Source organism: Takifugu flavidus, chromosome 10 (genome assembly GCF_003711565.1).
Source record: "Takifugu flavidus isolate HTHZ2018 chromosome 10, ASM371156v2, whole genome shotgun sequence".
NCBI classification, from domain to species: Eukaryota; Metazoa; Chordata; class Actinopteri; order Tetraodontiformes; family Tetraodontidae; genus Takifugu; species Takifugu flavidus.
The window spans coordinates 6929593-6951665 of NC_079529.1; the positions used below are offsets into that span (position 1 = coordinate 6929593).

Sequence of the window (22073 nt, forward strand, 5' to 3'; positions counted from 1 at the left end):
TGTGCACATATACATATATATACATGTATGTATGTGTGTGTGTGTGTGTGTGTGTGTGTGTGTGATATATAAATAGACTATATAGAAATAGACCATATATAAATTATATATTGTGTATTAATGGAACTGTTTATTTCTTAATTTGCAAACACTTGACATCATCCACTTTCTTTCCTGGTAAACTGACACATGAAATATTCACACAGTATCGCACAGTATGTCAGTGGGGAGGATCCTTACCAACATTAAACATCTTAAAACAAACAACCAGTAAACCAAAAGTAGATATGAAATATCATATCCATGATATAAAGTTCATTAGAATGTTTATAACACAGAACAATTGTACCGTTTGCCCCAAAAACCAAACCCACAGTGTTAGAAAGTGCTGGAAGTCACAAGAGTCCCCGTTTGTAGAATACGATGGAACACATTTAAACACAGGAGCTGCTACATTTCCTGTAAACATGTTTATGCTCGCAGAAAACCTGCTTAAAAACATTCACCTTCCTTTTCCATGTTTGCTTTGTTTCGCATTGATACATTTTTTTTTAGCATATTTCCTTATAAAAATGTGTCGAGCTCTGTGATTGTGCTTGTTTTCCTCAACCAGGGACCGCATGACAAAGCTACAAACAAAAGTGCAACAAAACAACTTAACATTGACGAATGTGTTTTCACCTGATTGTCAGTTTCAGTGGAACAATTTGCAGAACGGATGCGCACAAACATCCCCATTTAACACGCATACATTTACAACCTTGTTAAGAGCAACGTAAAACAACAGCTGTGCAACCTCAATAAAGAACCCCTGATACAAAATTAAGTGCATCAACACAAGGTAGAAAATTAATGCTATGACTACAACGCTACTGTAATCTATCCACATTTGGCACTGTGTGTGCGGCACAGCTGTGCAGACCTAAGGACGACCGCGATGCTGTTATTGGTTTAAACAGGATGGATTTCTGCCTGGCAACCACACGACACCAGGAGAGGAAGAGAGAAGAGCCCCTCTTTGGCTGGTGTGGCTGTGAACAGCCTTTAAACCCGTAAGTATTATTCTGTAAAACAGTCTTCAGTTGAAACATAATGTGAGGTGGAAAAATGGGGAAAACGTATGCAGACTAAGCGACAGCAGAGTTGTCTTTTACCAAGATGGAAGAGAGATTGGCACTTGCATGTAAAAAGTTATAGATGATGAAAGATGATGAGCCGACTGTCATGTGAATTCCATGAATGAATGTCACTGTGTGGCTCCACATCTGGACTCTCAGTAAAGATGAGTCCAGACTGCAAAACTATAAAGCAAAAAGCTGTTTGTTATTGCTGAATGATTTCTTGTTTTAAAAACGCAAAAAAAAACCAGACATCCTGCACATGTGACATGACCCAAGACAAACCTCAGGGATGACTGATGCTGTGTCAAACACTGGAAATCCACAACAAACACACGATTTAGCTACCTGCCAGACTCATCAGGTGTAATCTTGCACACAAAATTTAAAGAAACTATTCTTATGCTGCATAATATACCTGTTTATAAAAGTAATATTGGTGTCTAAAGAGCAACACAGTCTTTGGTCACTAAAATTAAAGTATGGAATAAGGACTTAATTTAAGGACCATAAATAATGCCAACAGAGGCTAAGTTACACCGCTAAGAGGTCTAATAACATGTGCATAAATAGAGTGTTTTCCACAGAATTTCTACAATTGTTTTGGTTTGATCATACACTTCATGATGGTTTGGATCTTAACTTTTGGATTTGCGTCTCCTAAAGATTTATGGTTCAGTGAAAATGCCCCATGGCCTCAGCAGCCTTCACTCTCACCACAGGATCTGGATCCTGAAGCAGCATCACCAAACCTGAGGAGGAAGAAAAGGTGCCATTAAGACAAGCCAAACTGAGATTTCCTTTTTTGGCAGCATCAGCACCTCACCTTTAGTGACAGAGCCCATGTTGAGGTGTGAGAGATGCTCCTCTGGCAGATTCCCCAGCAGAAATCCTGATAACACACACAATAAATTAGCTCCACAGTTTCCTATGAGGTCATCCATCATTGTCATCGATCCCATTATTATCTAACTAATGGCTGAAGTCATACCAATAAACATGGCTGCTCCCGCTCTGACCTCAGACCAGTTACTTTTAAAAAACTGGATGACTGAGATGTGATAGAAGTTCAGCATGCCTGGAAAGTCCTGGATCTGCAAACCAACGTTTAAAAACAGGAAACATTATTTCCAGGAATATTCCATCCATCTATTCTGAAAATCCAGGTATGTTTTTTGTTGTTTTGCTTCCTACCAGGTACTTGGTGAGATCATTGATGAACTCTCCGTAGTGCAAACTCTTGTTGTCATGGAGGTGGTTCTGGAACATGGCGGTGATCTGTTCTGATCCCACCACAGGAGCGCACACTCGCATTGCAAACTTGCACGCCTGCATGATATTAAAAAATTAAAGCAAGATGGCGTCTTTGTCTGTGGTAATAATGTGCGTGAGCGTGCGTCCGCTTCCTTCTCTACCTTGACCACCTGGGGGTTTGGGTCAACCAGGTGTAATAGCAGGCTGACCAGGACGTTGTGGATCTGATCGGTGAACACTTGCTCCCCTGAGCCAAACTTGGACAAGTGCCCCATCAGATAGATGGAAGCACAGCGGATCTCATCGTTTTCCTAAATGAGCCAGCAGGTGCTGCACTGTCATCACCGTTGTGTGTGTGTGTGTGTGTGTGCAAAACAACCATCTCATTAAGCTCAAATAATGAATCTTACGCTTTCCAAAAACGGTTTGATCTTCATGAAGATGTAGACCACTAGCAAGTGGACGTTCTTCTTGTCCAGATAGAGGAGGACTTTGGAGAGACCCGACATGGCTTCCAGCGTAATTAGCTTACCTGTGACAAAACCACAAGCCAGGACGGATTAAGAGCATTTCTGCTAATGAAAAGAAACAAGTGCCCGGTTGAGAACAGGTGACTTGATAAAGACGACGTTTATGGTGAGGGAAAAAATGAAACCAGCTAAGCGTAGAGGTGAGAGATTAATGCAATAAATCAGGAGAGCCAGATTTGATTACTGTAACTTTTCATTCTCCTGTTTATGAGAAGTATTTTGCCGTCAGGTTACCTGGATCATCCTTCTCCTCCATGCCCGAGCTCATGGCCGCCAGCAGCTCCTTTGCATATTTATTCACCTGGTGAAAGATGGAAGTGAGCAGATGAAGAAGATTAGGTTGTGGCTCTTGTCCTCTTCTGTGCCAGCGAAAGGGAGCGAGTATTCTACCTTCTCCGGCGATCCCACAGCTATGTTGCCGAGGCCGCGGACGGCCAACATTCGGACAGTGCAACAGGGATCTGATATTCTCTCCATCATGTTGTTCATCAAGACGTCGATCAACATCAGCTCCGTCACTACGTGATGGTTTAAAAGCTTCGAGAGCCAGTAAACAGGAAAGACATACAGGTCAGCCAATCCTTCCGCTCTCATGAGTATTCGGGGTGAAAATGTTATTTATATGTTACTTTTGAAGCCTGTGCTGCCCACAAATGCAGAAACATTTAAAATAACTCCTAAATAGTCGGCGTTGTCACCTCAGAGAAGAAAGCCGTCACGGTGGTTCTCTGACTCTCATAGATGCTGTTCAAGGAGGGACAAAGACATTCCACAATAGCAGGCAGCCTGGGACCCGCGTGCTTTGACATCGCCCTACGGATGCAATAAGCACAGGCCTTGTTTACAGCCTTTATAGTCTGAAAGGATGAATAATTCAGCTGTTGTGACAAAGAAATCCCACATAACTGATGTAAAAAGGGGAGAATTTTGTGTCTTTTTAGTATTCAATTTCAACCTTAACCTTGTCAAGAGAGTTTAAAGATATCCAGAAAACACACATTTCAAGAATATACAGCGCTCTAAATCAAACCCCTCTTGGACAGGGAGTGTACCGTGCCAAGACTGTGATTCCACTGATGTGTGAGTTTTGTTCCTTTATTGCATCCCAAGCTTTTTCTTCCTCCAGTCTTTTCAACACCTCATCTAACTGGGCGCGCGCTAACAAGATATGCAGGGCCTCAGCTGCTACCCTAAAAAGACCAAAACAAGCAAAAAAACCACTTATTTTCCCCTTTATTTTAACTTTACAAGCTCAAATGGAGAGACTCTCACCCCGCTACGTGGAAAATGTTTTTGTTGTTCTGTTTTCCTGCCGAGACCCCGATACTGGCCCCCAGTCTGACCAGGAGACAGGAGAAGAGCTGAGGAAAGAGACTGACCACTGTCTCCTGGCTCTGACCATTTAATAGCAGCTCTTTGAGACCACATGTCATCTGCAAAGAGAAGAACATACCCATATAATTTATGTAAATGAAACTGCAGCATCGCCAGCATCGAGGTGACTGGCTGTCTTTGGGGCAGTCATCTGGTGCTCAAGCAGGAGGAGAAACAAATATGCTTTCAGAGGAATATTACCACCTTGACAGAACTGAAAAGACAGGTCTGAGTGTTCGTAACTTACAGCCAGGGGCTGATTCGTCGCCACCTTCGTCATCCCTCCTCTGATCATCGACTCTTTCTTCTCCACGTAAGGTGCCATGACAGCAAGCTTCTCCATCACCATCTCCATGATCTGATTGGCTACAACAGGGTCTGCTCCCAGGGCCATCCACATCTCACAGGTCCAGCTGAACACAGGAAACAGCATTAAGTTGACACGCGAAGATAAAATCAGATAACTGACACTTCACTTGAGGTCACGTGGCACTTGATCTACAATCGATTATAGTAGACATAAACAGTACCTGTCATATGGAAGTGGTTGATTAATTAGTGTATTAACAACAGTCTGTAGATGCTGAGAAGCCAGGATTAACACACTCTGTGCCACTGCCACTCGTACCTGTCACACATGCACAAAGTTTAAAAACAAATTGTGTATTTTAATGACACTATCAAGTTACACTAACAAGTTAATACATATTAGGGGTGAAGAAATCCTTGTTTATGCTACAATGGTCGAGCAAGCTGAGCTACACTGTCAAATAAGCCAGAGCTGATGACTTAAGATGGCATGTTAATATTCATAATTAGGCTGAATTTTTCTCACCTGCTCCTCTGTGATGCTCTGTAGACGCAGATGTAGCACCTCCAGCATCTCTGGAACCTTGTATTTGTGTACGCACACACACACACACACACACACACACACAGATAGTTTGGAAATCCAGTAAAGCCGGTATGGACCGTATTTGTGTTTAAATAATTATGGGATGATGCCACAACCAATGTGTAAAATAATGTGTTTGAAGTGTGTGTTACCAGCTCTTGCAGTCCGCCTCCTCTGCTCTTAAGCATGGTATTGAGGATGACAGAAGAAGCTCTGCAGCAGTTTGTCTGACTGTCAATGAGTCCCTCAAACAACATGAACACCAGCGTGGTCAGCTCCTGCTGAGGAAGACGCTTACTCATCACCTGATGCACAGGAAGGAGCACAGTCGGACAGATGGCCAGAAGAAGATTTGGCTTTAGCTGACTTTGGCATTAAAAGTGCAAAAGTACTTGACCAATTCAACATGTCCTATTGTTCGCCTGACTTGGATACGTGTATACCTTGGTGAGGTCGGAGCAGGTCTTGTATAGAACTGAGTGGTCAGGGTTACTTAGGTTTTCTTTTAGGGGCAAGAGACTGTCCACAGAATCATCCTTGTAATCCAAACAGAAACCTACAAAAGGAAAATAAATGAATAAAGACATAAAAACAACCACCTTTATCTAAAACAAGTCAGCGTGCGTTCTGTATATGCTCTGAAAACAGCCTGTGGATGTGCGGCATCGGGGCTGGATTCTGTAAATTGACTGTATTATAAACGTTCCAACTGTTTTTTATATGTTTAATGTACAAGAAAAGTGTTCAACTCTACATTTCTAGCGTGTTAAGCAAACATAGCTACAGTTTAATGTTGCTTTTAGCATATTTGCCCATATCTACATACTCAAAACTGCTCTTTCATTGAGAACCATAAACAGCACCTTCATAGCGTAGCTGTATATACAGCAGGGTGTATATACAGTCAATTGCAGCGAACCGTACGTCCTGGTGAGGGTCAGAGCAGCGTGGAGACAGTCGACCGAGCAGAGCTCCAAGGTTGTGGAAAGACACCATGTTCTAGACAACAAGGCACACAGCAGAAAGAAGGACCTGAAATCAGCAATGACCTTAGTCTCAATGTATCAAAAGCCTCAATGTTTATGTACATACCTTCACGTTTAGGTTGTCCAGGTAGTAAGCTAGCATGTGGGCAGTGGCTGTTACAGCTCTCTCCCTCTCATGGTCCTCGGCAGAGCTCAACCAGGGTTCAATGTGCTGCCGGAGACAACGTCAAGTAGGAGAGAAAACAAAATTACAACTCCAATAAAGAAAAAATGATGATAGCTTCTAACATGAACTCATACTCTTAGACACCACTATTCACCTTGAAAACACTCTGCAGGCCATCTGGGGTCGGATCGTTGGCAAGCACACTTTTCAAAAGTTCCTGTAGTGCAGCAAAAGTGTCTTTGTACAATCCCTACATGAATTTAACAAAAAAAAATGTTACTTTGACAACAGCAGCATTGGAATAAACTGTTTTCAGCATATATAAATGTTTTAGAAAACACCTTTCTCTGCTTCGGGTCCAATATCTCATCATCTTTATTTTTCTCTGGCGTGTGCGTCTCAGGAGGCAGAGAAATCACACTGTTCACACACACCTTCAGCAGGTCAAAGCTCTCATTCTCACTGAGGATTGGCTCCAGAGGCCTGAAGCAGGATAGGTCAAAGAAAACAAAACACTAAACCATAATAATAATTTTAAAAAATCCGCAGGATAAAAGTTCCCTGCCAAAAGGTCCCTGTGTCTTCCTTTCAGCAGCAATTCAGTCACTTAAGATGTGTCAGTCCATCTATTAGGCTAAAATAGAAGTAGTATAAAACCCTGTTCTTTTTAAGTGAAAGATACAAAAGGTTGGCACAGGTAATGATCACAAGAGGGCGCACTCGAGTCCTCAATGCATCAGCTGGCTCTGCCTTTATAAAATCCTGAGCAGAGAAACATGAGAGAGGACAGAGGACATCAGGACAGGGTCCCTGCTTGTTTCATGTGCAGGTTATTTTAAAAAAAAATCTACTGACCAGCATGATATTAATGAGCTCTTGTTTACGAGTGAATACATATCCTTGTTTCTTCACGCACTGACTGATGGCTTTAGCTATAAGTCCAATGCTCTGGATCAAACTGAGTTTCATGGTCAGGTCCTAAAGTGGGACAAAAATAACACAAACAGATGTGCAATGATACAGAAAAAGAGACCATCCACAGATCAAAAGATTTAGGTCAAGAGGAATAGATGAGTAAATAAGAAGAAAATTGGGCAATTGCACATTCTAAATTGTCAAGAATGCAAACAACGGGGCAAAACACACAAGCAAACATCTGAAAACCAGGCCGACAATATTAATCAGTCAGTGCAGTCATTCCGTCAATCAAACAAATCAATCTAGCAGTGCAACTGCTGATTGATCGTCCATTTCTATAATGGAGAGAAGTTCAAAACAATAGTTGTGCGATTAGAGTTTCTAAAAATCACCACCAGGCTCACAGATGGATCCTGTGTTAATTTATTAAGAAATGATAGAGACCTAAAGGTTAAAGAAGCACCCGTGGCTGAGAGACGAAGAGAGAAAGAAATCAGGAAAAATGTGAATACCTCATCAATTCCTTTCTGACAAATCTTTGATCGAATTCTGACTGTTTGTGAAGTGAGCGGAGCTCAAAATGGACGTTAGCGACGCTGTGCTGTGCAACAGCGGGTAGAGGTTGGGAATTTGATCAAAGTAATTAACTACAGATGCAGGACAACAGTGCAAAAATCACTATTATACTGAAGAGAAGTTATTCAGTGGGGATTTTCCTACATTGCTGTAAAACAAGTGCACCATAATCAGGACATAAAAACTGGCTGTTGGTTAAATGGAAACTGGAGGAAATCTCAATGAAGATGCATATGCACCTGTGCTTAATGGACACGATTAAAAAAAAACCTGATGGATGCATTTATATCGTTTTTACAGTATGTTTGAGTAAGGATTGGCTCTTAATGTTAAGTGCGTCAAAGTCCGATGGTGAAAAGCACCTAGTTTTGTATCATTATGTTATATTTCACTGAGGCAGAGCCATTTTGCTTTTATGAATTCTGTTCTTCCAATGGCAAAAGTTTGGTAACTTTTTGAAAGCCTTCATTATCAAGGCATTGGAGATTCAGCTCTACTGTTGTGAAACATAATGAAATAAGTAAAGTAAAAGCTTGAAGAAGACAGAGTACTGTATTAATATCAAGCTGAAATCTCAAGACTTTAGCGATGCCACCACAAGTGGATGTAACAGAAAGAAAGAAACGAGAGTAAGCTACGGGCCCTGAATTTCCTGACGATACCTTTGTCTCTACTTTAATCCCCAGAACCTGTATGAAATAGAAGTAATAAAGCCATGAGTCGACATACAAACAACACATTCCTGACCTTCAGCAACCGCCTCAAAAAAAAGATTATAAACATTAATGTATACTCTGAGTTCACCTGGGAAAGGATGAGTTTGTGTATGGGGATGGAACCATTTTATCTGAACAACCTTATAGACCTGAAATAAGAACTTTACCTTGGTATTGAAGTGTTTACTAATGCTGCGAAGGATGTCTTGATCGATGTGGTTTAGTATCTTTTCCGGAGGTGCGTTCAGAGCCACTTGGCCGTAACATAGGATTAACGTACTCTTCACCTTTTCTACCTCAACGTCACTGCGCTCCTGGTGGGGAAAGTGACGAGGAAAGCTCCTTTGACATCAACGCTAACATGATCTGTTGGAAAGAAGCAAGAATATCTTCATACCTTAAGAAGGTTGAAGATGCTTGGAGACTTCTTGAAGGCGTCTGACTTGCCAAACTCCTCAAGTTTGGCCAGAGTTCCCTCTAAGTGGCTGTTGGCACACAGCCCGACCCCCATTGCGATACCCTGACAACAGAATTCTTTGGTTATAACTTCCCTGGTGCGAAACACAGGCCTGTTTTTAGATTCTTTATCAGATTTTTTGGAGATACCTCTCTTTCAATGGCATCACTGTGCCGTGCCGTGAGCAAGAGTTCCTGCAACTGTTTCTTCACCACCACTTTATTTAAACACTGCTGAAGAATCACTCCGATGCACTGATAAAGGAAACTCTAGAAAAGGACAATTTCCTTAAGTTTCAGTGACTGTATTTCACTTTTCTGTGATTCTAGTAAATGAGTAGCTCAGCTCTTACTTTCTCCTCTAAAGCATGGTTGTACATGGACAGGTACCCTGTAGCCTCAGTTGCCAGCTGACCCACCCATTTCCCATCATCCATAGTAGCCAGAGTCTTAGACAAGAGCTGAAAATAATTTTATTAGATAAATGCAGTTTATAAAAGAGGTGGTTTTTTTTTTGGGCAAATATTCACATGTAAACATTTTCATATGCAGCAAGCAAACACACCTTTAGCAGCTTTTCATTCCATTGCTTCTTATCCAGACTCTCAGCTGTTGACTCTGGAAACAGCACAGTCAAACACACACCTTCACATGAAAAAAATCAGTCTGATGACATGATGTTTGCTTGTCTCCGTACCTTCTAAAACAGAAAGCAAATGCGGTATCTCTTTCTCCCACAGTGTCTCTGTTTTGGGATGGATGCTGACGCTGAGGATCTGGAGGAGAGAGAGGGATGGCGCACCGTGACCTCGACTGTTGAACGGGAGCGCTGCATTTACCTGGAACACAACCGAGGCAAAACACATGCAGTCAAGAACTTAAAATGGCAGCCAATGGATAATAACCCAGTTAGCTAAGTATGTTACTTCAGAATGTTAAATATTACAAGTGTTGACACTAGCAATAATGGTTATTATCTCGCACAAGTGTCAACACAGTACGTGATGTTTAGCCAGACTAGCCGCAAAGACACAAGAGTGTAAAAAAAGAGTTGTGAGAAGAGATTTACTTACAAATAGTCGAACAAGTAGTGTCTGAGGTGACGGCAGATTGACTGAAAGGAAAAATGAAATGTGATTAGTTTGCACAGGATCATCAAGATAAAATCAAATTGCAAACTTAATGTTTAAAATGTATTTGTGACACATTTTTCTATCCACACCTCCTATTCAAGGGTCATCTTGAATAAACTGCACACCGGAGGTAAATACGGTACATTCCGCCTACCTTCTTGTGTAAAGTCTATCTTAAAGCTGGGATCCTGGTTTTCTTTCTTCTTGTTCCCAAGCACGATCAGACTTTTGCACAGGGGAGTGGTTGCGTTGCTGTATTGTATAGGTGTCAAATAGTACAGCAGCTTTGGCCACAGCACCTGAAACAAACAGTGTGAAGGATGACCGTTAATCCAATTTATAAATCTGATTTGGTGTTTATAAATGAACCAAAGATCAGACAGTAACAGGGAAAGCTGACATACATCATCTAATTGTCCAACGGTGGTGGTCAGGAGATGAAGAGTGCTGTCACACATTGTTCTCAGAGCTTCATTTGTCACCTCCTCCTGGTCTTGGGGAGTCTGACCTCTCTACAGGTACAAGCAAGCAGGGAAAATGTGACCACGCACTCGCAGATGCTCTCATTGGTTTCAAATTGGGGGGAAAAAAATTACTGTAACATATCATAAAATGGTTCACCTGATACGTGTCTGGAAGGGCGCAGTGCTGAACGATGAATCGCACCAGTAACTCCCCTCCCTCCAACTCCAGGTAACCGTGATGCGCCATGGCACTGATAACCTGGATCACACGCTTTTTAACCTGAGAGTCAAGAGAACACAGGTCATAAAGTTCTTTAGAAACTAAACCCCTTGGACTGTCTAAATGAGTTATTGTGTATTGCCTTGTTGCTATGATCTGCCATTGGCTGCCTAATGCTGGCCAGTATCCCCAATTTCTTACTCTCCATTGTGGAAGCTGTAAAAGAAACACAAACAAAACAGATAAAGAGCTTATTACTAACGAAATATAACTGTCGCCCTTGGGGGAAATCAAGTCATTGTTGCCAGTGCAGTTTTAAATCTGTGCTAACACATATTTATGCATCTTTTCTCACTGGAGGAGTTGATGAGATGACGAAGGACAGCAAGGGAGCCCACCCTGCTTCGTTCGTTACCGTTCTCCAACTTCTGAAGAACAAACATGACCAGCCGGTCTGGGAAGGAGTTAGCTACAGGGAAAAGGAAATAAAGTTGGGTATGTGCCAATAATGGCATGCAGAAACAGAAAGAAAAAACAGGAATGACAAGTAAGGCTAGCAGGCCTGTTTTAGCAGGTAATTTCAATATCTCATAAAGAACACGGATTCTGACACAGTACCGGTAACAGTGTACGTTTTCCTGCTTTTGTGACCCTCATAAAAATACCAGATGCTCTTTTGAGACATTCCCCCCTTCACTCTAGATATTTGCTTCAATAGTATAATTGGCATCAATTATCATCAGGGGCTGCACCGCAAAGAAAAGGCAAAAATAAAAGCTTCTGTACCAAGTAAACTGAAGCAGCGAAGGACCTCGTTGTGGTTCTTAACAGTCGGAGGGTTACTGTAGTCAACAGGGGAGGAAATCTGCATGGGACAGAGAGAGGAAACATGAAACTTCCCTGTTTCAGCTGCTATACCTGTGTTACAAAAAGGGTGCAATCAAAATAAGGAAACCACATTCTAAAGCAGTGTAACAATATCAGAAATAACATCTTAAGACTGCGTGACAGGCAGCAGCGATGGTAGCCGTCTGTAAAACAGCAACTGATCACATCTGCTTATTTTATCCACATGAGAAGTTTCTGGAAATGGGAAATGAGAGCGTTTAGGACCACATTTTATGTACTGGCAGAATCCCTGTGGTGAACTAATGCTGCAATCCAAAATCACACGAGGTTAGACAAAACACGTGTTGACGACAGTCATTTGACAGACGAAGTACGAAGTGGATATGAGGAACAGTGAGGGAGCATCTCACGCGTTAGGGTGGCTCAATTCTGTTCTACTGAATCACTGTTGAGTAATCTGGATTATGACACTTAAAATGCGTAGTATGTGTGCGGTGAAGTACCTGCTGATGCAACGCCAGCACCAGACTGTCGAGCTGCGTTTCCAGCACCCTGCTCCCCATGCTGAGGGACGCATCGAGCACTTGGCACAGACTCTGCGGAGGGGAAGGAGGGGGAAAAAAAGAGAAACAGAACACCCACATTCTCAAAACACACACATACACAGGAGATATGGACAGTTTACAGATGGACAGAGACTGATGGCCCTCTGTTTGGAAAGACAAATTATCCCATATAAATAGTTTATCTGTACCCACCTTACTAATTATGTAGTGCTCGTTGTTTTTCTTGTACAGGGATAAGATGGCAGGGATGAGTTTAGGAATTTGCTCCTCGAGTTTTTCGCCGGCCATCAGATGACACATGGAGCCCACGGCCTCAGCTACCGTTAGCCTCAACTGGAACATGAGCATGAGCATAGTTTGACTAATGACAGTGACAGGAGGAGAATGTTTATGAAAACCGATTAAAGCAAAACACTGTGAATTCCAGTTTACTGCTGAAGATTACTGGCAGATTACTGATAAATTCTATTTAGCTCTGATAGATTCCCTTCGTTCTTTGTTAAAGCTGAAAGGTCTCATGGTAGTTTGATTGTAAGACACAGTTAACTCACTTATACAAATGGATGCTGCCCTCACCTTAGACTCCCTGCTTTGTAGCCAGCTATTGAAGAGGATGTCAAAGGAAGCACAGATCTCACTGGAAAAGGTGTCTTTTCTGACTGTGGGATCTGGAGCTTTGTCTAAATTGGCGAGGTACTCCAGGATACTCTCACTGAAATGACACAGAGCTGGAGAGACACAAACATCAGAGGACACTTTCAGAAACATTTAATGATTTTAGAGCAGTGCAGCTCCTCAAATGTTCTCAAGGAGCTTACCAGAAGAGAAGACCCACTTCATATTGTCCTGTTTGGCCATGTTCAACATTGGCAACATGGTGCCCAGAATAGCATTGAGGAACGGTACCATGCCATAAACTACAGAGAAAGAGCAGAGCGGGGCATTGACATCAAATAACTTCAGACTTCAGGCAACATTAAAATAAAATGTGTTCTCATGTTGAGCATAATTTCATATTTCAACATTATTATCAATTTGCACTGTATGCTATGATTATCTTATCACAAGCTCCCATAATGTGCCTTTAATAATTAATTAGTAACAGGGTCGAGCATTTACAATGAGTGAACTGGGAACTTCTGCAGCCCTCGTTGTTCTGATCTGGACTACATTCTTCATTTACTGGTCTATTTCTGATCACCATCAATTATTTAATCGCATTTTAATGTGAAACATCAGTCCGTGAAGAAGCAAAGTTGTTAACGGTCTGTTATTCATAGCACCATTGAATGCCACTCTCGACTGTCAAAGCTCCCCAGTGTAGTGGTTAAAAGTACAAGCACAGGAACTCTCTAAACAAGATTTCTCAGGTTAAAAAAAAGTGGGTGGTGTGTAAAGCTTACATATATATATAGTTTAAAAGATTCATATATTATCGCCATGACAAGAAAATGTGCTGTCAATAAACCACTCAGATTTGTGCCTTTGTATGTGTGTGTGTGTGTGTGTGTGTGTGTGTGTGTGTGTTACCATTAGAGTCAGAAAGACTGGCAAGCGTCTTCACAACAAAGAAGTGAGGCAGCAGCCCTGGCTGAAACTTGCTTAGTATCTCCTCCATGATGTCATTGATGTGTTTTTTACCCACAGCAACCAGGATGTTACTGGCCGCCTGCTGCCAATCAGGGATCACCTCCTGAACCAGGACATCAGGAAGCAAACACACACACACACAGACGGTGAATTACCACTGACTGTCTGCATGAAGGTTAAATTCAATTTAATTAACCTTTGATCGTGTCATTTCGTCCGAGGCTAAGGAGATGATGCTCTTTATCCTGGGATAACTGATCTGCTCTATCCTGCTGCCCACAATCAGTTCGATCGTCTGAAGGATCACAACTCTGTGCGCCACCGACAACTAAACGAGGAGTGGGATTAGGAAGAAAGATGGAAAACAAGAAATTAAACTGTGTCTAAAACTAAATGGAATGTGTGAAAAGTATTACAGCATGTTATAAAAGCGGAAACCATTGTGAAATGATTTATAAAATGTTGCAACATCAGAAAAACAGCTGATTGAGACTCCCGTGATAGAGCAAAGTATGTACTTTTATTGGATTTATAAAATGCTTCGTAATGGGATTACAAGCAAAATTTACATTCGCAAAACATTAACAGGTTAGAATTGTAATGCTATTACCGCCATTACAATAACTGATCACAGTTACTATTGTGACCAATTAATTAAGCTAAATATAGCCAGAATAACTCTCATGCTTTTTATTTCACGCTTCTGCTGCTTCTCTGTAAAAATCTGCAATCTTCAGAACCCTCAAACAGCCATGCAAATGAATAAGCAACTTGTTTTTAAGTTTAAAGAGCAGATATGAGCAAACTATAGTGTAAATCCATTAACTGCTGTCTGTAACCAACAACATTTTAGTTGTTTAAATGCGTGACAGGGTTTAATCAGTTAAACCACAGCTTACTTTTTAACAATTAAAAAGGACAATTTGTTGCACTGTTTGTATTAATAATGATTGCCGTCCTTTACCTTCGGGTGTTTTAAAAGGTAGTCCTGACATATGGCTAACACTCTGTCCGGTTGCTGTTTTCCCAGGGTCAATACGGATTTTCTGACCTGCTCCTGGACTTTAAAGTCTTTATCAGTCGCAGCGTCTAGGAGAGCCAGGGTCACCTCTGAAGTGAAAACACAGCACAGGAGCAACTGAGTACAGATAGCAAAATGTTTCGAGAATAAAGAACATGAATCACGCACGTTCCACATCTGTCTCATCCATGGTGGATCGAAGAGAGGGCTGACTTCCTGCAGCCTGTGTCTGTGGATGTAGCTTTACTCCTGCAGGACAGATGGGCTGAACCTGCCTAGAGCTCTAGAATGAAGAAAATGTTTAATGTCAATATACTTGAGCTGTGAGTCAAGGTTCAAGCTTGAGTCATATCGTATTATAGCATTTGTTTTTAAAGGCCATAATAACGTATGACCACATTAACAACTAAATCCACTGGTTACGGATAAAAATCTGCCTATATAAAAATCTCTCTTATTTGAATGATATGAAAACACAATGATAACGTCTCCAGCTGAAACTGACCTTACGAGTCCGACTAAGGAAAACTCGACATGGTTCAAAGATATGAACATAGGTGTTTGGACTGTCGTTGCCATGAAAGTTTTCTCTGACCTTTTATGGCACAAAACCTGGCAAGAAAAACTAGCTAGCTTACTCAAGCACCAACTTTTGCCATAAAGAGTTGTCATCAAACACTGACATACCCATGGTTGTTGACAGCGTGACGGCTTTACTAACGTGTTATTCTGGGCTGCTGTTATTCATGCAATCCCTCACTTTAAACAGAATTCCATGCTGGAATGACGGGTTAGCACGCTAGCCTTAGCAGCTGCTGCTAAGGAAGAGCGGCTAAAGGGGAGGAAAGGCGAATAAAGCTAACTTACCAAATCCCCGCGGGCGTCCGCTGAAAAATAACCTGTTTGGGCAACGCTGCCTCACGACTGGGTGTAATAGCTCGTCAGTGTCAATGCCGTGAATCGTGTCAGTGCAGGTGTAAACAGCCCGAGTCATGTGCTCGGAGTCAGCAGGAACGCATCAGGCAGGGGGCGGACACCGGCCGCCCGATGCCTCCAACCGGAACACACAAGCGCTGCGCAGTCGGTCAGAGTTGATCGACAAGCTGCTTCTTTGTGTGATCTGGTGTGATCTGTTCCCTCTTCTCCACTAGATCACAGGTAGACAAAAGGTCAGGAATTATTTTTAGGAGTTGAACTCGCTTTTGGGAACTGTAATTGGATTAACTGACCGGAAGCTCGTTCAATAACAAAAACAGTCAAACTTTATTAAAAACATAGATTAACAACAATATGAATGTTTTCGGAAGATATTTACAACATCATTTGTTTGGCTAACCATTAAGTTAGAATATGAAGGCAAAAATAATTTGGGAACATGAAGAGAAACAGAATATTTGACTTTTTAGCATATTTGATCACAGTAAATAATATCTCTATACATAAAAAAGATTGTATAATTGTTTTGTTAGCTGCATACTGTGTTTATCATGTCACCCTAATAGCATTAGGAATCAAATTATTTAGTTTTAAAAATTGCTTTTAATTTACAGCTTCCCTATACGGCCATTATATGGTTATATGCCCACTATATGAGAACTATGTCACAAAGATACTTTGCAGGAAAGCTGGATAGGATGCTCCGAGTGGAAGCCTGTCACAGTGAGCATCTTGTATGATTTACATAAAATAAATAAATCTCAGTACATAAAAATGTTTAGCTGCATTCAGTATAAGCTTATACATTTTCTTTTAGAATACAAGCTGTAAATGTAAGGCTCAAAACAAAAACAGCTTCATGTCACAACCATTACAGCAGCCACCATGCAGTGAATTAAAGGTATTAACAATGTGAAAAAAAAACATTAGTGAAACTTATGCACGCAGTTAATATACAGTATATATTTAACCTCGTGTCTTTGTATGACATTCATAAAAGTAAACTTTTGTTATTAAAATGTGATTCTTTGAAGCATAGTATTTTTACCCTGTTACATACAGACATCAAGCTTACCCTGTCAAAAGCTGGTTTGCTTTGTTGCTCCAGCTGAATTACATGAGCAGACATTGTGAAGAAAATTATCAAATAAAATAAAGCAACTCCTGCTTGGAGCTTCTATCAATCATAATGTCACTTAAAAGAATGGAAGTCTTCAGGAGAGGCTGATTTCCGGCCCGCTCACCCACAGCACAGACGCTTTTCTGCAATCTGTTTGTAACGTCTAGCCTTTTCCACGAGGAGCTCACCCTCTGTCAAAATTGAGACCGGTGACTTTAATATCTGCGGTTTATTTGACGTTCCTTGCAGCTGCAGGGTGTCACGCGCTTACAGCTTGCTGCTCTCGACCTGGCTGTGTTACCCTGTTCCAGACAAATAACAAATCAATCGGAAAGTCTCAAGAAAGTAAAAAACACTGAAGATTAAATATAAAATACTGCAGGAAAGAAGTTCCTTTAGGAATTCTGAAGGCAGGCGCCTTAAAGATCAGATGATTGTCTTAACTTGTGCAGGTTTGGAACAACAGTTATGACTGAACATACTTGTGTTTAGTAAGCGAGGCCTTGTCACAGGTGACCTCTGTGAGCTCCCCGGCCTCCTTCTTAACTCCCATCTGCAGACTGCCCCTCGGCGTGGAAATGCCCTTCAGCTTCAGTTCTCTGCACACAAAGGATTTAACTCAAATTTTTTAAAGTAAAAAGTTTCCACCTCACATGGGCACGACGCAGCACCAACTTACCCATTTGAAGATTCTTCATCAAGCACCTTCATGCCCGGAACTTTCTGCCCAAAGACTTTGACAGCGATGGACATGAGCAGGCCGCAGTGGTTCTTGTAGCAGCAGGTGGCGTCCACAATCAGGAATACCACCAGGAAAATGACAATGACAATTCCAACCACGCTTCCTTTGGTCATGCTGCGGCTCTCTTTGATTGGAGACATAACAGGAACTTTAATTAACATCAACACTGTCAGGAGCCATAAATATCACTGCAATAAGGAATGCATGGGTGCATACTAGGCTCCTCTCCAATGGTAAAGTTGAATGTGCCAGGGACCGAGGAGCCGTTGGCGTTGACCGCTGTGACCTCCACTTCATATCTTGACCCAAAAGCCAGGTCTTGGAGGGATATGGAGTCAGAAGTAGGCGACAGCTGTATTTCTTTCCACTTGGCATCATCTTCATCCTGAAAGCAGGAATGAGAGAGAATGAGGATTGGAAAAAAAGAATAAAAGTCCAGGCGGATGAAGTGTCTGTTACCTTTCTGTAGCGCAAGTAAAAATTCTGCAGAGGCGATGCGCCCTGGTCCACCTGCTGGAGGGGGATGTAAAAGGTGTTGCGCTCGACTTTCATGTCGTTGCGTTTCAGAAGCGGAGCATCGGGTTCACCTGCAGACAGAGGACAGGTCATCTCAGATGTCTTTAATCACACGCAGAAAGGTTGAAAACGCCATATCGTGGCGTCACCCTACCCTCTGAGGATGGATGGCCGGGCAAAAGGCGGCATCAATGACGTGAATGAACATCGGGAAAGCAGGTAAACGGCCCAAGTGGTGGTTTGTTGATGTTTTCATGTAAGATGGGAAATGAGGAAAAGTGAGAGAAGGGCTGCAATTACAGTGGACCGACCTTGTGTCAGACGCGTTGCACTTACGTATTCCCATGGTGCGGACAGGTTTATTTTCTGAGAAGGGTCCCACTCCCACTGCATTAGAAGCTGCCAAGCGCACTGTGTACGACGTGTACTGCTTGAGGTTAGTGATGACCAATGGGTCTGTGGAGCAGATGCATTCATTTATTTGCTGATGCCGTGAGTGAAAACACACTCACAAGGTGGCACCTCTGAAGGCCCGTTGCGTTACCTGAAACCGGGATGCTGATCTCCTTCCACTCTTTGTCCCCATCTTGTTTCCACTGTAGAACAAAACCTGTGATCGGTGTTCCTCCGTTAACGGGCATCGTTTTGAGGGAGAAGAGGACCGAGGCTGGTCCGGACGCAATGGAGAGGTAGTACGGAGGTCCAGGCTCAGCTGTTGTGCAGATGAAGAAAGAGGGGAAATGTCAAATACCTCATTTGGAAATGCTTTTATTTGGCAGCTTTGTCTTACTGTGAATGGCGACGTCTCTAGATGCGTTTCCAGAGGTGCTGACAGCCATACAGGAATACAGTCCACCATCAGAGGGCAGCATGTCCTTAATCACCAACACACCCTCAGAAACATAGATATGCTCTGAAGAAGTGTCCTGAGGAGCGCAAACACACAAATACTGTACATGAATTCATGCACAGGGGATCAATTTGAGGTATTGTTTTGGGATCAGTTTCCTACCAGTGCGCGTCCATTGTGCTTGTTGATCCAGTGCAGCTCAGGGTTGGGGTGGCCAGAGACGTTACAGGACACAGACACGCGCTCACCCACAGACACGCTCTGCTGCTCTGTGGATACAAACACCTCCGGGGCCTCTGAAATGACACACAACATCAGGATTACATCACCATCATTCACAGGCACAAGCCGGCAGACAGTCAACCCATGAACTGACCAAACACGTGGAGCATTATAACGCCACTGCTCCCGCCTATCTTGTTTGTGGCGGTGCAGACGTACTCCCCGTAGTCTGACCTGGTCACAGAGTTTATGATCAGCTGGCTGCGGTTCGAGTTAAACTGGTGGCGTGAGGAGTCAATGGTGGTTGGGCTGCAGGCAGAAAAAGCTTTGTTGATGGTATGGCTTCATACAACAATAGTAATGAGTGTTTTTAAAAAAATAAAAAAAGTGGAGATCCTGAAAAGATGCTACAGCTGCTACAGGAGTCAGAACTTACATGGTCCAGGTGATGTTTGGTTCTGGTATACCTTCCACTGAGCACAGCAGTGAAACATTGGTTTCCGGTCCTGCCAGAACCTTTTTCTCCCCTTCTTTCAGCTGCACCTTAGGAGAAACTGCAAAATTCAAGTTTCAAATTTATTTATCTGGAGAATATAGTAATCATTTTCACATAGTGTATAAACGATCATTGAAAAAGTCACTGACAATTGACGACCACAGAGACAGACAGATTGCTGTAGATGCTTCTTCCCCTGATCTGACCCTGACAGGTGTAGGTCCCAGCATCCTCTCTTCTCACTTTTTCAATGAGAAGCGAGTTATCAGGCATCTGCTGCAAGCGGCCTCCAGCTATCAGAAAAGATGGTAAAGCCATACATTTGAGCAAGTCAAAACTAAAAAACACCCCATCATTGGGTAGAAGACATTCTAATCAAACTGGTCCTACCTTTAGAAGAGATTGGTTTTGTGTCTCTTAACCAGATAACATCCACTGCTGGCTGACCGGCTACCAGGCAAGGCACCATACCCACTGTTCCCTCCAGGAACTCATGGTAGTTCTTGGTTTGGCCAAAAGAGGGTCCGTCTGACAGAAGAGGAGAAGCTTAGGACACTGGGATATTGCAACAAACTGGAGTTCTGTGTTCAGTGTTGACATACCAAAAATATACAGCTGCGTCATGATTTGATCGGCGTGTCCGTTATCAAATTCACAGTGACAGCTATAAAGGCCTGCATCCTCCATCGTCGCCTGCGTGATTGTCAGTTTAGAGGAAGTCTCATCCATCTTTTTCACATTTTCTTCATCAATGTCTTCGCCATCTTTCTGCCAGGTAATTTCTCCTTCCCCACCAGCTAGGACAGAAAGGCATGATTAGCACCCAAACCCAAATTTTATCATCCATCATTTCAAATTTAAACAACTCACCTTTGCACAAAAGCAGGATCTCGGTTCCCACACGAATATCGTGCGTAGTTGTAATAATTTCCATTTTTGCATCTAGGGGAGATAGATCATTTAACTTTCTAGTTTGGCAGGAACTTGCACAATCAAACCTGCATTTCAACCAGAAATCCAACTGAATGTGCTGTTTTTTTTTATATCTTTTAACAGCTCGTCATTTTGATCTATTTTAGAATCAAAACTATCAAAAAACTAACTAATCAAATCATTTTTTTTCACCTGAGTTATGTGTTATGAGCTTAAGATGATGAAAACGTTTTCTGAAAATGAGTGAGACATAATCAAACCTATAAAAACTAAAACATTGTTTCATTTAAAAACAGCTTGCATTTAATGACAAACCCAAGATTTGCTAATATTATCATTAAAAGGAAAATTTCTTACCTGTCTTGTACATCAGCAGCATCAGCAAGGCTGCAGGCAGGAGGAGAGCCAATGTCTTCATCTTCAGTTTTTTAATCCGTTTGGCTCTTTAGCTGCACGAAACAGCCAATAATATTCTGTCTGATGGGGTGGATAAAAAGGAACCCTCCAGTATGTGATGCTCGGCCACACTGACACCTGCTGCTTCCTACCCACCTTGCACTGCATTGTCAGACGGGGCTGCGTGAGGGGTTATATAGGGACACAGCTGAGATGAGAGGAAACAAGAAAGGGTTGGAGGGAGGGAGAGACAGACAGCCGGACAGGGAGAGACAGGAAATAAAGATCTCTCATCCCTCCTTGACCTCCAGAAGAGCTACAGCCAATCATTCCCTCAAACACGAACAAAGTGTTGTTGTTTATTTTCTACATATTTGTTCCAAACATCTGCGCATATTCCTACTTTGTCCAAAACTTTTACTCCCTCCGGCCCTATGTCTCTCTTTTCTTTCACCGCAGGCTATCAGATGTAAGCAGAAAGTCCCTCAGGCAAAGAGAAATGGATAAATTGCTTTTTTTTTACATATTTTTCACTTTGACTTATCTTATTAAAAGCACAGAAACTGAACCAGTAAAAAAACAATGCAGATCTTTAGAGTAAAACAGCTAATACCAAACACAAAATATGCCGAACTAGGGGTTAAATTGGTCTTATGATTCAAATTCATTTAATACCGATTACTACAAAATTATATATGTGGGCAATTGTTAATATTTATTTAATTAGCCTCCTGTTGGCAGATTACAGTCTGCTGTGGAAACAGTTGTGATGATGGCAGTTATGTCAGACTCACTTGCTGCTGCTCTTCAGACACGGGAGTGACGTCATTGCAATCGTGCTCACTTCTCAGGAAACTGGCACTTCTGGCCAATGTTTTTGACAAAGTGGAGCACAAAGTGCATCACTCCCCTTTCATCTGAATGACATTGGTGGCCACAACCAGTTACCTTCAGTTCCTCTGGGTCCCATCAATACCATTGGCCAGCAGCCAGCCTGCCCCTCCCTCTTCCCTCCCGATAGCCTATGAGT

General features: G+C 42.2%; 2 protein-coding genes across 3 annotated transcripts; both read right to left on the bottom strand.

Moving 5' to 3' along the window:
• Nucleotides 1-103: 103 nt before the first annotated feature.
• On the bottom strand, nucleotides 104-15894 carry mroh1 (maestro heat-like repeat family member 1). Of its 2 annotated transcripts, XM_057045751.1 has the most exons (45): nucleotides 15700-15894; nucleotides 15001-15115; nucleotides 14776-14921; nucleotides 14008-14139; nucleotides 13752-13914; nucleotides 13040-13138; nucleotides 12798-12949; nucleotides 12414-12554; nucleotides 12159-12251; nucleotides 11593-11671; nucleotides 11162-11275; nucleotides 10949-11022; nucleotides 10744-10866; nucleotides 10527-10634; nucleotides 10277-10421; nucleotides 10063-10103; nucleotides 9687-9828; nucleotides 9555-9607; nucleotides 9343-9450; nucleotides 9140-9259; nucleotides 8931-9053; nucleotides 8701-8847; nucleotides 8480-8506; nucleotides 7179-7301; nucleotides 7006-7085; nucleotides 6665-6806; nucleotides 6478-6573; nucleotides 6264-6368; nucleotides 6035-6170; nucleotides 5615-5727; nucleotides 5324-5476; nucleotides 5112-5168; nucleotides 4807-4904; nucleotides 4524-4689; nucleotides 4175-4335; nucleotides 3955-4092; nucleotides 3601-3715; nucleotides 3293-3439; nucleotides 3137-3203; nucleotides 2783-2904; nucleotides 2534-2683; nucleotides 2313-2447; nucleotides 2110-2212; nucleotides 1945-2010; nucleotides 104-1870 (listed from the first exon to the last, which is right to left on the bottom strand). In XM_057045751.1, the coding sequence occupies exons 2-45, from the start codon at nucleotides 15020-15022 to the stop codon at nucleotides 1794-1796; spliced, it is 4902 nt and encodes a 1633-aa protein (XP_056901731.1). In that variant the 5' UTR covers nucleotides 15023-15115; nucleotides 15700-15894; the 3' UTR covers nucleotides 104-1793. The 2 variants fall into 2 exon arrangements, with proteins under 2 accessions (XP_056901731.1, XP_056901732.1); XM_057045752.1 differs by lacking the exon at nucleotides 8480-8506.
• Nucleotides 15895-16071: 177 nt separating this feature from the next.
• Nucleotides 16072-21551, bottom strand: ncam3 (neural cell adhesion molecule 3). The gene is made up of 17 exons (XM_057045772.1): nucleotides 21005-21551; nucleotides 20585-20656; nucleotides 20317-20511; nucleotides 20105-20242; nucleotides 19864-20007; nucleotides 19655-19772; nucleotides 19373-19527; nucleotides 19159-19292; nucleotides 18937-19072; nucleotides 18691-18858; nucleotides 18483-18602; nucleotides 18301-18303; nucleotides 18090-18217; nucleotides 17847-18015; nucleotides 17568-17754; nucleotides 17371-17487; nucleotides 16072-17190 (listed from the first exon to the last, which is right to left on the bottom strand). Exons 1-17 carry the CDS (start codon nucleotides 21063-21065, stop codon nucleotides 17148-17150), a joined length of 2088 nt encoding a protein of 695 aa, XP_056901752.1. The 5' UTR covers nucleotides 21066-21551; the 3' UTR covers nucleotides 16072-17147.
• Between the last annotated feature and the right edge of the window lie 522 nt (nucleotides 21552-22073).

What these genes read in the sequence shown, in the direction of transcription:
- mroh1 (XM_057045751.1), bottom strand. Translation starts at nt 15,022, where the DNA reads ATGGATGAGACAGATGTGGAAC. An exon ending in ACGAAATGACACGATCAAAG is followed by an intron (nt 13,915 to 14,007) that starts GTTAATTAAATT and finishes GTCCTGGTTCAG; the next exon opens with GAGGTGATCCCTGATTGGCA. An exon ending in CCTGCTCCGACCTCACCAAG is followed by an intron (nt 5,477 to 5,614) that starts GTATACACGTAT and finishes CCTGTGCATCAG; the next exon opens with GTGATGAGTAAGCGTCTTCC.
- ncam3 (XM_057045772.1), bottom strand. Translation starts at nt 21,065, where the DNA reads ATGAAGACATTGGCTCTCCTCCTGCCTGCAGCCTTGCTGATGCTGCTG. An exon ending in AGCACAATGGACGCGCACTG is followed by an intron (nt 19,073 to 19,158) that starts GTAGGAAACTGA and finishes TGCGCTCCTCAG; the next exon opens with GACACTTCTTCAGAGCATAT. An exon ending in GATCAGCATCCCGGTTTCAG is followed by an intron (nt 18,603 to 18,690) that starts GTAACGCAACGG and finishes TCTGCTCCACAG; the next exon opens with ACCCATTGGTCATCACTAAC.